This window comes from Lissotriton helveticus, chromosome 6, assembly GCF_964261635.1.
Source record: "Lissotriton helveticus chromosome 6, aLisHel1.1, whole genome shotgun sequence".
Classification (NCBI taxonomy): domain Eukaryota; kingdom Metazoa; phylum Chordata; class Amphibia; order Caudata; family Salamandridae; genus Lissotriton; species Lissotriton helveticus.
In genome coordinates, this window is record NC_136067.1 from 1,919,582,887 (window position 1) to 1,919,597,568 (window position 14,682).

General features: G+C 42.4%; 1 protein-coding gene across 3 annotated transcripts in view; it reads left to right on the forward strand.

The window, feature by feature from the left end:
- LOC144763879 (inositol-trisphosphate 3-kinase B-like) overlaps positions 1-14,682 on the forward strand; it is a 292,849-nt gene that overhangs the window by 255,204 nt on the left and 22,963 nt on the right. For all 3 annotated transcript variants that reach the window (XM_078649872.1, XM_078649875.1, XM_078649873.1), the window contains exon 7: positions 1,757-1,828. In XM_078649872.1, coding sequence (XP_078505998.1) covers positions 1,757-1,828 — 72 coding nt within the window. The remainder of the gene's footprint in view (positions 1-1,756; positions 1,829-14,682) is intronic.

Genomic DNA, 14,682 nt, shown 5'->3' on the forward strand with positions numbered 1-14,682 from the left:
AAGCAATGTTGTATGGTATGTGTCTGGCTGCTGTTGGACATGAAGAGGTTTCTAAAGGCGAGCTTGAAACAGACTCTAAACACCTCCACGCTAGTCCATCAGCCACCTCGAAATGTTTAGACTATCAGCCCAGATATTGTTTCAGGGTAAGCGGTTTGGCTCCTTAGTCCGTCTGCAGTCCCAGGAAGAAATCTTTCGATTCCAAGGCCTTGTGCACCACAATATTGGCTAAAAATGTTCTATTACAATCTGTATTTTCTGATCTTAAGGTTCTAAACCTTTATGAAGAAATACTTTTTGAGTGTGTACCCATTTGACGAGTTTCTTGTTGCTTTGTATTTTTGCATTCTCTCTTTGCTTCTTGTATGTCCATATGTCATTATGATCCATCCACTTATATCCATTTTCTATAGCAGTCCCTTCCACAACTCAAGCTAGCACTTTACTCTTTAACATGTATGTGGTGCGGTGGGTGACACTTGTGGGAGAGGTGATGCCTCACTTTCGCTGCCAGTCTCAAGATAAATAGACCTCAATCCTTTTCACATAGGAAGAACTTAGCTGAGGGGGAAGGGCTATGCCTGCATTTAGCTCATGTAAAACAGGTTTATTTGAGTTCTGTAAATCTTGAGCTTGTGCCATCCTCTGCAGCCAAAGCCCATGTGTACTTAATGCAAGGAATACATAAAAATGTGTATGGAGTGCTTGAAGAACTTCAATAAAGCTATACTGCTTGAATTAAATATTAACAAAACTATAATACAGGTGCAAACAAGCACCAATAGTTGATATTAAATTGAATAGACATTCATATTAACACCAGTTCACCAGTCTATATTTATGAATACAAGTAAGCAGCTTCTCAGACACTAATAATACCATCGAATACTCTATACTGGAAGCTGTACGTCTAAAATGCAAAAATAAATATCCCACTGCCTGTTAAGTAAGTTCAGTTTCCGTCTTCAATATTCTAATCGGAGTAACATATTTTCCCCCGGTGCAGGCCATATTAGGATTGTTTCCTAAATTATAAATTGAAGCTGTAAATGGTTTCAATATTGTTCGAATTTCAGTTTTAAAGAGTTCTGTTTGATCAATTCCATTTCTTTATTTTGGGGCATGTATAACAATGTCTTTCCGACTCTTTCGTGACTCCTAACTCCCAAATTTTACCTTTGCCACAGGCACAACAGACCTTCAACCACATAAACAAAATTAAAAGAACTAATAACTTAAAGTGAATACATTGAAGCTTGTAGATCTTAGAAAATACATTTCAACATGTGAATTTAACACATTTTTCTCACCAATAGCTGAATTGTTGCCAAGAACATCTCAGAATGAATTAGACATGCTAAAATATATATTGGTGCATTATGAAGATATATTTACGTGTTTAACATCTCAAGTACTGTATATCTCAGTAGCAGCACACTGTGCATCCCAAAGCATAAATGCAGTTGTAAACAACGTACACCAGAATTACACCCATAGTTTGGGTGCTGCACTCTCTCAGCCACAGTATGATTTATGCTTTAACAGCTTTTGTTCCCCCTTATCTTGCAAGACAAATATGAAGCAATTGGGCTTTGTGTGGTCTTGGTAAGCTTTATTGCAACATGTCTCTAGTTAAGATGTGAATTAGGGGGTTCCTACCCTGATCATTGTTCTGATCATTTTAAATGGAAGTATTTAGTGTGGGTCCCTTCTGTGTCTAAAGATGTATTTTTTCCTCTTGTCTGAAATCTTTCAGGTGTCTTATCTGGACCGGCTGGAGGAGGTTCGTGGCACTCTCGAAAAATCACCTTTCTTTGCAGCCCACGAGGTACACACCAAACGTTAACAAATTGTAAACTTTTGAGCCAAATTGTGCTTTGTCAGTGTAAAAATACAAATTGTAGAAACTGCTTTGTATGTAAATGAGATTTGGATTTTTGTTGGTCATAAAAATGGATTTCCTGGCTAGGAGACATGAAAGTCTGAACTAAGGCAGCGACTAAACTTGCAAGTCACTCACACTGTGAGTTTCCCTACCCACTTGAGGAACTTCTTGATAGTTGTTTCCCACTGCTACCTAGACTTTCTGGTATTCTTCCCTCCTACTTATGCTTAGTGGCTGTTTACAATCTACCTTGTCCCCTCAGTTATCTTTCTTTAAGTTCTACAAAAGCTGAAAGGACCTGGTTAGTGCCTCAAGCAAGAGCTATCCGAGTGGTTAAATCTCTGAAGGCTCTTCAGGCAACTGAAATGAAATGAGCAAAGGCAATAGGTCTCATCTTTCTAAGCGAAGTGGTGTGCTTTGCCAATGATTGTAAAGTATAAATGTTTGTGGAAAAGGAAACAAAACCTTTCAAAATACCAGAGAAAAAGCTAGCCTATCATATGGCATTTCAGAACCGTACATTGAATTCAGTATTTTCAAATATGTAAATGGCAAGTTTTCTTTTTCAAATACTTTTCAAGCAGGAAACTGAACGCAATTTAAAAGGAATATTAAAGTGTCCGAATGTAAAGGGAAATGTTTGCCAAGGCCTAATTTACTTTCCACGGCATTCATCCATTTACTCCTCTGGAGTAGACAAGGGAGCAGATTTATGGGCCTTTACGAAAAGTGTCATGCTAAATAATTTAGAAACAAGCTGAGTGAGTGCTGTAGACTGCACTTTCCTAAGCTCAATAAAAAGCCTTTGTGTGCCTAAGCTTATGCTGGAATGCAATGTATGGAATGCAGGAGAATAAACAAAAATTACCCTTGAAGACTGCTCCTCAGCCCAACCCCAGGAACCCAGCAAAGATATTCCTATTGCTTTTACAGACTAGGTGGTAGGTGTGGGGAGCAATACAATGCGAAGGACAGGGAGTTATTTGAAGGGGTGCAACAGACAAGGGAGAGAGGGCTAGAGAGCACATGCACTCTCATGGAGTGCTAAAAAAAAGTAGTTCCCTAAATGTGAGTTGGGAAGGATACAGTCAGCCAGTAGAAAGGATCATAAAGAAGCTATGCTCCATTGAAGTGACAACCACAAGAATAAGTAGAGAAGCAAGCAAATAAATAACAATGTAATTTGCTGGTAAGGAATAGGTGGGCTGTAATCCCACTAACTTTACAATAGGTCTTTTGCAACTGGACAGCTAGCACTGTCTGGTAGGCAACACCTAAAAATGTGCTTCTTTCCTCCCACCTTTATAGCTTTAACTCCTCAGAACAGACAAAGAATCTTTGTCGACAGCACTACCTCCTCATTCTTTGAGACTATACTGACTCCTTTTGGGGTAATACTTTCATGCTCCGCTCCGATAGACCTCCACTCAAACCACAGAACACAAACGACTCCAGCCCTGAGTCACTATTTCGTACAGAACCCATAATAGCCAGAGATCTTCTTTGAAACACAAAATGCAAAGAAATGAGTGCATTGATTGTACGCCTTACTGGTGTTGCAAGCATCTAGCAAGAGCTGCAATAAGTCTTAGCGTCTTTGTTAAGGTACCTATTGAGGGTGGTGCCTGAGGATCAAATGTACTGTGTAGAGGTTGGTACTTTCCAGTCTCTTTAGATTCTCACAATAACAATGGCGGAAAATCATTAGTGCTGATTTTCCGAGCAAGGCTAAGTTGTGCCTGCTGATGGCCAGTCTTTTCAAAGTGCACCTGGGGTTTTAAGGCCTACCTAATTTACTCAAACTGAAAAGCGGACTTCTAACTGATGGTGGTTTCCACACAGTAGAAACCATTGCTGTCCTCTGTGGGTTCCACCATCAGGAAAGCAATATACGCTCCCATTAATTCTTTTTCAGTGCAGTTCATTTTTCTGCATGAAGACATTCTTTGTTTTTTGTAATATTTATTTCTAGGTAATTTTATAACATCATACAAGACTTAGAAATAGTTCATTCAAAGTTAAGTGGCACATACAAACAAGTAATAATATGGAATACAGTCCTAATTCAAACACAGTCTGCAAGGTAAACCAAGAGACTGTGACCAGGCATCCTTACTGAAGTATGAAAAATCAGATGTAGAGACATTGCACTTGTGCCTAGCAGACTTATTATCTCTCAGCAAAAGTTTTAAAATGACAAAAGGGTAGAGGTTCAAGTACAGATAGTCACAGCTCAGAGTAAGTTTGGTGAGGGGTGGGGGGGCGTCACTGGAAGAATGGTGAACCAAATACACTCATAAACAGGGGTTTGGTCCAGCATCCGGTGAATGATTTGTTCGTGGGGTGCTGCCACAGACATGTCAGGCATCCAATCTGCATAAGAAGGGGAGACCGTTGATTCTGTCTGAGAATGTATGTTGCAGCCAGTACGGTGTCCACCCACCTCTTCATGTGGCGTTGAGGTCGGGCACCTCCATGGTATAGTGAAGAAAAATGAATCCGGCAGACAGAAGTAAGTTTGTTATTACATGTGTTCATAGTGCTGATAATCAGTCAACATTATGGCTGGAGGGGCGCACAGGATGGAGCAGTTTGGTAACCGCACCTCAAACAGACTGATGTGTAAGTAAGGCGGGCTGCTCATAGTCTGAGGTGATAAGTGCCAGTCATGTAACAAATTGAAATAGTTAGGCTTCAGTCTCGCTTTTTGAAGATACCCGTCGTGTGTCTCTAGGATCTCAAGCCGTCCAATTTTCCGAGTTTTGCCACTTATCCTGCAAGTGTGCCCGACGGGGGCGGGAATGAAGATCCTCTAATAATCTTATGTACAGTCCAGAGAGAAGTCTGAGTGAGCTCCAGTTTTGCAGGAGAAATAATTCTTTGGAGCAAGGGATGCTCAAGTGAGGGTTTTCATGATAGCACAGGGAGTTTGTAAATGTCCCTGGTTACAGCACCACACTTTGAGGGTGGATGTCTGAAACTCCACGGTTTAGGCTATCTCTGCTGCCGGAGAACTGCAGAACGATGCATGACATACTCTTACGCCACTTTAGCTTCTATGGTGCACTATTATCAAATGCCTTCAGAAAATGTTAGATGAAGATACTGGATGCGGCAACTCAAACTTTGTTAGAGCTGAAGTCCTTTTAATAGGATTCTACCTTCCATAGAACGTTTCTGAAGAGTGCTGCCATCTGAATTCTGGTACAAAAAAGTGAGCGACCCAGATTACCCTTGAGGGCTTGGGTTATTAAATGAAAGGGTAAACAGTGCCTTCAAGGGAATTCGTTTAAGTAAAGTTTCTTAATTAACAATGTGATTTCTGGAGAATCAATTAATTATTCTCATTGGAACCCAATTCAACTGAATACAAATAAAATTAAACAAACATGACTACATATATGACAAACATAGGCAAACGCAAGGTGTATAGAAAATAGGATTTTATCAGACAATTAAAACTGATTCATATGGTATACAGAAAAAACATAGGACTGAAGGTTGACACTAAATATATGTACAAACAACTCAACAGAACCTATTGACGCCTATCCCAAAAGTATATTGAAAAAACAAACAGGATGAAGCGGAGGTCGACGTTTCGGTCTCTTACAAACTACTTGACGAGACCATCTTCAGGACTGGTGATATTTTCAATCTGTATATTACAAAATGTAATCTGAAACAGAAATGTTTTCAATTACAAAACTTAACTAATAACCTTAGCATATACACCTACATTTGTCACAACATAAAAACATTACAAAAGACTTTACATAGAACATCTTGACGACATAACAGATTAGATATTTAAAGAAAATAATCCAATACATTTTCTTTTGAGTTGTATTCTTAATACCAGTCTCCATTTATATAACAGATAGACATAGGTCAACTCTAGCAAGTATTTTTGACTCACGACATTGGTTCTACTGCATGTGAATAATTAATGCTCAAGTACTTTGGCCCGTCTTCATCGCGATTTCGGTAAGTTATGCTTTTAAGTGAGAGCTCGGCCTTAGACCCATGACGCTTAATAGCTGAAGGACGAACCCTAACACTAAATTATTTCCTCTAGCATTGACCGAAGCCCCTGGAAGTTTGAAGCAAGGTTGCATGTGCCGAACTGACAGTTCTCCCAGTTTGGTAAGCGGCCAAAACAATCCCCTAATATACTGTGGCTAAACTCGAACAGTGCATATTATAATGTACACACTTCTGTATCATTATACAGATTGTTTTCAGTCGGACAGCTGCCAGACTTACGCTGCAAGCAAAAGCGGCACCCTGCTTTTATGCAGTTCATCGTAATTTAAGGTAACCGATTCAGGTTTATTTCACAAACAGGTCCTTACAACGTCATCCGAATGTGAGAATAATAGGGCGTTTTATATTCCCTTAGATTGGCTGAGCTTTTTAATCGGTTTGAAGCACCAATGCTCTTCACTGAATAACGCGACGTGTGTCTATTGGTCCAATTGTTTTGCTATAGCCGCAAGATTCGCTGTAAGTTATTATTTTTGTATAAGAGTCACCACAGTCGAGGTAACACATTTAGGTTTAATGTCCATATAGTGACATAAGAGTGCTAGAATAATAGGGTGTCTTATATCCCCTTAGATTTGCGGAGACCATTAATCGCCTTGAAGTACCATACTCTGCACTGAATAAGTGTGACGTGTTTCTGTCGGTGCAATTCAATTGCTACATACATAAGACTCGCTGTAAGTTGCTCGTCCTTATATAAGATTTACCTCAGTTGAGGTTACTCTAATTCCAAGTGACTTGACCTCTGGTAGGGACCTTATGAAACATCATCTAGGCCACTGTCTGTATAGATATCAATAAACTAACAGTGTTGTATAATAATTCTCTTGAGCATTAATTATTCACATGCAGTAGAACCAATGTCGTGAGTCAAAAATACTTGCTAGAGTTGACCTATGTCTATCTGTTATATAAATGGAGACTGGTATTAAGAATACAACTCAAAAGAAAATGTATTGGATTATTTTCTTTAAATATCTAATCTGTTATGTCGTCAAGATGTTCTATGTAAAGTCTTTTGTAATGTTTTTATGTTGTGACAAATGTAGGTGTATATGCTAAGGTTATTAGTTAAGTTTTGTAATTGAAAACATTTCTGTTTCAGATTACATTTTGTAATATACAGATTGAAAATATCACCAGTCCTGAAGATGGTCTCGTCAAGTAGTTTGTAAGAGACCGAAACGTCGACCTCCGCTTCATCCTGTTTGTTTTTTCAATATACTTTTGGGATAGGCGTCAATAGGTTCTGTTGAGTTGTTTGTACATATATTTAGTGTCAACCTTCAGTCCTATGTTTTTTCTGTATACCATATGAATCAGTTTTAATTGTCTGATAAAATCCTATTTTCTATACACCTTGCGTTTGCCTATGTTTGTCATATATGTAGTCATGTTTGTTTAATTTTATTTGTATTCAGTTGAATTGGGTTCCAATGAGAATAATTAATTGATTCTCCAGAAATCACATTGTTAATTAAGAAACTTTACTTAAACGAATTCCCTTGAAGGCACTGTTTACCCTGCCATCTGAATTCAGCTCTTCTCCCAGGTGACTCCAAGGACCAGATTCTATGGGTCTACAGTACTAACTTTTATTGAATAAGATCCCCCAACAATATTGGTTTGGTTTTCAGCTGAGCTTTAAGAGCAACATAAAAGGGAGTGTGGTTCGTCAAAGGACAGAGGTAGCTATGATAATTGCTGAATCTTGCATCCCAGCGTTCCCTCTATCCATAGACACATATTTCAAACAACTGCTCTAGCGGATGAAGGTATCCCATCATGGAACCACTTACAGAGAAAATGGGCAGCCTGGATCCAGTCCATGGAATTGATCTGAAAACACTTTACGTAAGAAGCTCCCAAACACCAGAGAAGTGGCTGTTAACATTTTGTATTTATTTGGAACATGCCACGCGGATAGAATAACCTTATCCACATCACCGTACAATCCCAAAATGGTTCTCATAGTCTGTGTACTAATATATGATGAGATTTATATTAAGCAGCTCAAGCCTCCCTCAGTGGACATCTTGCAATCCTTCAAAGACTGACCTTAGCGTTCGACATTTACTGTTTGAGTTCTGATGGATACTTCGAATTGCAGATTCCTCTAATTAGAATAATCTCCGGTATGAGACTAAATCCAGAGATTTTTTTTCATAGCGGTGTTTGGCACAATGGCACTGTGTAGCTCCTCATTGGCTCCACCCTTACCCGGAAGTGACAGAGGCGAGTTGCATATGAGCATCAACCCTGCCCGCTGACGTCTGTTCCTTTCTGTGTCTTCGGGCGAGCATCCAGCACTCTGCTCCCGATTGTTGGTTTTCTAATGGCTTCCAAAACATTTCACAGTGTGCTAGGGAACGCTGTCCCCTCATAAATGGCGGGCTTCAAGCCATGCCCTGACTGCAGGATCAGATGTCAGCCATGGACCCACATGAGGTGCATCTTTGGTGTGTGGGCTTAGGACACGACTCCAAGTCCTGTGATAAGTGCACCCTCCTGCCCCTAAAGGTTATCCAATACTGGGAGGCAAAATTGTACATTGCTGAACATGTGAAGTCGCATTCTTCATGTATGTCCCGCTCCAACTCTTGGGCCCCTTTCTCTGACCATACAGCTTTGCGCTGAGTCTCCCTGGAAGTCGAAATCCAAGTCCAAATGCAAGCATAAGACCGCAAAGCAGACTCAACCCATCCACTAGTCTGACTCCAAAAAGAAGGTGCAATAGAATAACAATGCAAGTTGCACTCCTTTCAGTTCTCGACACACTCTGAATTTCCTGGGCTTTCGTCAGCCCAGTGGCAAATTGAGGCCTTCAAAGAGGTTGTGCTGCACATTTTCACTGTTCTTCAAGCTTCCTCTGGCGTGTCTTGGGTCCCCAGAGAACTGCAGTGGCCTCCAGACAGATTACCAACGGCGAGTTCTTCCTGGCACTGTCGGTCCTCATGAGACCCATTACCGGGCTGTACTGACTCCCATACAGTTGCCACTCTGTTCCCTGAACCAAGCTGGTTCAGGACACCAGCACTGCAGGATGATCTAGCCAGATCTAGACTTATGTCTATTGCAAAATTACAGAAGCGCAACCAGTTGTCATGCACCCCGACTCTAACCCTGTGCCTCTACCATGTCATAACTACTGGCAGAGGCTCAGTTTTCTTCTTGGTTCTGGCACTAATCCAGTGCCAAAGCAGGTGGTGGTTGATGATGGGCTCCGCATAAAGGATACCATCTTGGTCTCAGAGGGGGACGGCCCAAAATTTGCAATGGTGGCTGCTGAAATGCAATTGGTCCAGCATCAGCCCCCTCTCCCTTCCCAACCCTGAGCTGATGGTGGCGGTGACCTGTCAGTGCTGCGCTGGGGCGGTCATATGAGATGGAGATTAGAGGTCTCCGGTGGAGGGCCACCTCCATATCAGTCTCTTGGAGCTGGAGGCTATTTGCCTGGCTGTTAAGACCTGCCTGTGGTCCATTGAGTGGAGGGAGGTTGGCGCCACTTCTCACACACACCACTACCACCATGTGGTACTGCCACAAGCAGGGTGGAGTTGGGTCCCAGGCCTTTGCTAGCAGACTTTATATTTCTGGAGGTGGGTGTAGCGCCCGGGCATCTTCCTGATCACAAGCCACCCAGCAGGGTACCTGAATCCCAGATCAGATGAACTGGGCAGAAATCATCTGGCAGAGTACAAGTGGCTTCTGCATCCTAAGGTGTAACAAGATATCTTCCAACAATGGGGGATAATCCTGACTAGATGTTTTCTCACCACCTTTGAACATGCAGTGTCAGCAATGTTGCTCGTTGGAGTTCCTGCATGAACACTTGTTAGGAGACTCATTCCAGCTAGAATGATACAAGGGACTCCTGCACGCCTTTCTACCTCTACCTCTCATGCACTAAGTTCTAAAGAAAATCAAGAACAACCCGTCCAAAGTGGTCCTACTGTCACTGGATTGGGCCAGGAGAGTGTGGTACCCAGAACTCCCGGGCATGAGCATCTGTCCTCTGACCTGACTGTTACTTTGAGTTCTTCATTTCTACACAACAGGGAAGGTTCTTCCACCTGAATCTATGCAATCTACACCTACATTTATGGAGCCTGAGCGCCGGGCATGCACCACATTTCATTTGCCACCTGAAGTGTTGAAGTCGTCTTTCCTGCCACGTGCTTCCACAAAATCTGTTCATGCAGGACGATGCGATTAATTGGTAACCTGGTATGGTGTTCGCAACACTGTCCCCTTATAGGCAAAACTGTCTGTTGTCCTTTAGTTTTTTTCTTTAGCCCAGCAATGCCTTGCAGTGGGCACTATAAACGTTGTTTTGTCTGCTGTTTTGGGCTTTCTCTGTTTTCTGGATCAGCCATTCTTGCTCAAAACACCTGTGGTGATAAGGTGTATTAAAGGTTTGTTCCCTCCCACGCAGATTGTGATGCTACATTAGGCCCGTACCTTGGTCTTGAGACATATTATTTCTCATTGTATGCCATTTGAGCGGATGCATAGATGCTCTTGCATCTTGAAGACCACCTTCTTCAAGGTGATTTGGTCAGCATGAGTGGATTACAGGCAATTTCAGTGCAACCGCCCTATACCACCTTTTCCTCAGACAGATTGTTGAGAAGGACTCTGTCCTCTATGTTACCATGTCACGACACTCTTCCACATTTAAAAATCCATAACCCAGCTCGTTTTACTCCCCTAGCTCCCACCCCCGAGAAGGAGGAGAGGCTCCGTTGGTTGACCCCCAACAGGGCTTTGATATTGATCATACCAAGGACCATTGAGTGACAATCCGCTTTTTGTGCGGTTCTCTGGAGTAAAGAAATGGAAGGCAGTGCAGAAGGGGACCATGTAGAGGTGGATATTGGTCGGCACTTAGATCTGGTATTCACTGGTCAAGAAACTGCCTCCAGAAGGTCTGAGGTCCCATTCCAATGGGGCTAAGAATGCTACCACTGTGCCTATTCTATACATCTGCCAAGCTGTGATGTGGGCATCAGTGCATAGATTCACAAAGCACTACTGCCGTGAGAGCCTGGTCCTGCAGGATAGACAATTCACACGCTCAGTCATACATGATTTTTTGGTCTGATCCCACTCTACAGGCCCACCACCTTGGGAAGATGCTGCTTTGGGAATCTGTTCTAAAGGGGAGGAATTTGTGGTATCCGTAAGAAGTACAAGTTATTTACCTTCAGTAATGCACTTTTAACTGGATACTTTATCTGACCACAGATTCCTCACTGCCCTCCCACCTCCCTGTCCTGTGGAGTTGCTTGTTTTTAATGTCATAAGGTTCCAGATTAATATTCAGCACAGTGTTACTAACAGATGCAGAGAGATATCACCTGACAGTTCAGAAAGTGTAAAGATGACAAACTGATGGCAGCAAGGATGGTGCATATATACTCGCCACTCCAACACTTGAAGGAAGTGAGGAACCACAAAACTCCTCCTAGTGGCACATGGGAGTACCACTATGAAAAAAACTCCAGATCCAGTCTGGTGCAAAGGCTATCTTCGGAGGTGAGGAGTGTGCAGTTACATACTCACCAAAAAGAATATTACCTAAGGTCTTCATGGTCAGAATCACTGGCTTGGAGCCAACTTCCATGTTGCTTTCTACCATGGTGCATGTCAAGATTTCAAGCCCCATCTTCATATCATATGAATGGGGTGGTTGCACCGCCTATTCCCACATCTACCAGCTGTTCCTTAATCCTCACTGTTGCAGTGTTTCCCCATGTACCAGACTCCTGTGTGCAACACAAGAAATAGATCATTTTCTTTAGGCCATAAGATTTAAAAAAAAAAATGGATTGCACAATATTATCTCCTGACTTGATTGACCCCACTACTCTGCATGTGTCCCAAAAGGAGAACAAACTGAGAACCTAGTTAACAAAAGAGCCTCTTATGCATCTGCCCACATACTGCCCTCCACTGGAGTTGCCTAATTTCACTGGTCAAATTTATATTCGTCCCCAGTCATCTCCCCAAAAGCAAGAGACCTAGAACCTTTTTTTTAAAAACATTTTTTCATTAAAGATAACACTTTTTTGCAGATCCCTAACTTATTTGCACACCAAAATCGGTGCCATATTCTGAGATGTCTGTTTTCAGCTGTACAGACTGCACAATAATCCGCTCCTTCAGACTAGCCTCTAGACATCGCAAGGAGTGGAAGGATGGTGTACAGTGCACCTACGTAAACTGTGTGACTCTGAAAAAAAGCTTACTGACCGGCTATAGAGACTGTAACACAAAGAGGACAGAAGTTGCTTAGACCCAATTATACACCTAGCCCTCAAACCCTGATAAAGGAGTTATACTACAGCAGATATTCTTGAATAGACCAATCCAAGACTCCGGGCAGAACCTGATCACTTTAGAGACTCTGGAAAATGCCAGACACCTGAGATTCACCAGATCATGGGGGCATATGAAGAATGTTGGCTCATGGATCTCTCCCCATAGCTGGATTGACTGTCACTCCATTCCATCAAGTCCTCCTATATGGCTGGAAGCTACAATTCCAGAATGGCCATTTCCATCTGGTATATAAAGCATGACCATGTTAGAAGGTGGTGTCTAAATTTGGGTGGCCACTGAGAAGGGCATGTGGAATATTTACTCCAGCAACTCTCCCACCGCCACGTAAGTGCCACAGGAACAATGGGAACGTTTCTAAGGCTTTGTACCACTGAAAGCAATTCACTGAATGTGATGAAAAAGGAACCTAGAGCGGAGGCTTGAAATATGTTTAAAAGAAGGGAAAAGGCTTAAGTTCTCAGCCAGTCTGTGTAAATGTTTTCGCCGTGTTAGTAATAAAACCTCTGTCCTGGAGGCTTTGATGGAAGTTGTTCTGGGTGCTGAAGTGATATAAATAAATAGTGCAGTAAAATAACTATTATTATGATGGAAACAGTGGAATATGATCTGTTCATAAAAGTCAGACTGGAGAGGAGCAGGACTGAGTTTGCTATTTGGGTGGAAATGGTAAAAATGTTCTGGTAACGGGGCGGCGGAGAGGTGTTATTAAAGGCCCTGTGTGTCCCCCCCCTAGTGACAGCAAGGGGGGCATTCCTATTCTGCAGTACAGGAAACTGGAGAAATGTTTTGTGGAAGATGTTCACAGGGGGCCTGTTGCCAAAGTGAGACAGTAGTTTGCCAGAACTTGCCCGTGGAATCCTACTTCTGGGATAGCGGCACCCTACTCCTCCTACGGGCAGGCTTTTAATTAGGTCCCTCTTCACAAAGTTAAGGATTCTATCCTCGGGTTGAGAAGAAAGACCACAGTATGTAAATGTGGCTAGTGTTGGCGACTCCCTTCCTTCTGTTCTGGGATGATGTTGCACGAATGCACTAGGACCTTTTCGATAGGCACCGCTTACTCGTGCTTAGGGCCGATTCCTATGGCTTGTCCTTTTACGGTAGGTTAATTAAACTTGCTTCTCCTGGGTGTTTACATATTGGTCTATATACCTCCTACTTCAAATGGGGCGAGGAGGGGGCGCATTTGACCACTTGTGGCCTTTTGGTCCCTCACTACAGAGTGAGTGGACAAGTTAGTGACCTCATACGAGTGAGTTGAATGATGAGAACTAAAGTACTGTGTGTATCCTCTTGTAGGTGACAGTACTACATATATTGGTGTATGGAATAACTGCAGGTTTCCCCTAGCAGAGGAAGTGTCGGGTTGGTGAACTGTGTTGGGCAGTGACTGTCTGCCAGTATGTGAAAAGCGTGTTTGATTGGCCAAGTGGATGGGTGTGATGCGTCCAATGTCAACCTGGTCTAGAATGTCGAGAGGAGCAGACCTTGGGGAGAGCTAGGAGGACTAGTAGGCTTGTGCTTTGTACCTCCTCACATGCACCTATGAGGACGTTCCTACCTGCAAAAGGTCTTTAGAAATGGGGCCGGACACATGGCGGTGCCAGACTTGGGTGGTTGATTTCTATGATCAGCTTGAGCCCCTGGTGGATATTTACCTTGCAAACTAGGTTTCCACACATCACTCCAAATAGCGAAGTGGACCGGTTGGTGACGCAGCATCCTGTAATGCAAGAGGAGCAGAAGTAGATGTGTTGGGTCACAACAGTAGTGACTACAAACATTGAATGCAGGTTGGATAACTGGACACTCCCCGATATACTTGTCCTTGGTGGAAGCTGAGTCCCAGTCCTTGTGGTATACCTGGCAGTAGGGCTAGTCAAAATCTTGGTATTTGAATCCTAGTAGCTAGTTGTAGTGTTGTTTCTTTACACCCACATGTTGTGACATCTCCGTGGACAAGGGGTGGTACACTGTGTCCTGTGTTTGTGAACGTTTGGCCTAAAGACATTTTCAAATTAGGGGTGTGCAAGATTGCATAATTTTTACAAAAGAATTCATGAGAACGTTTAATTACGTTTTCAGATCACATGGCTATAAAAAAATAGTCCGTGGAGATACCTGTAGCAGACTCGTTCAAGCAGAGAGTGTCTCTAGTGGAGACATTTTCAGTGCGAACCAGTCTCCCACTGTTCTCACCAGACTTTACTATGCAAGGTATATGCGCATTTAAAAAATAGACATTGAACCTCTTTGAACTCTCAAAACCTCAGTTCACAACATTTTCATGGACTTTCATGAAATTTTGTGAAAAAAATCTGCAATTTCGCACACCACGAAACACGAAATTTGGGAACTTTGTGAATTTTGCTGGAGTATTTTAAATTTAGCTCGGAATGGTTTAC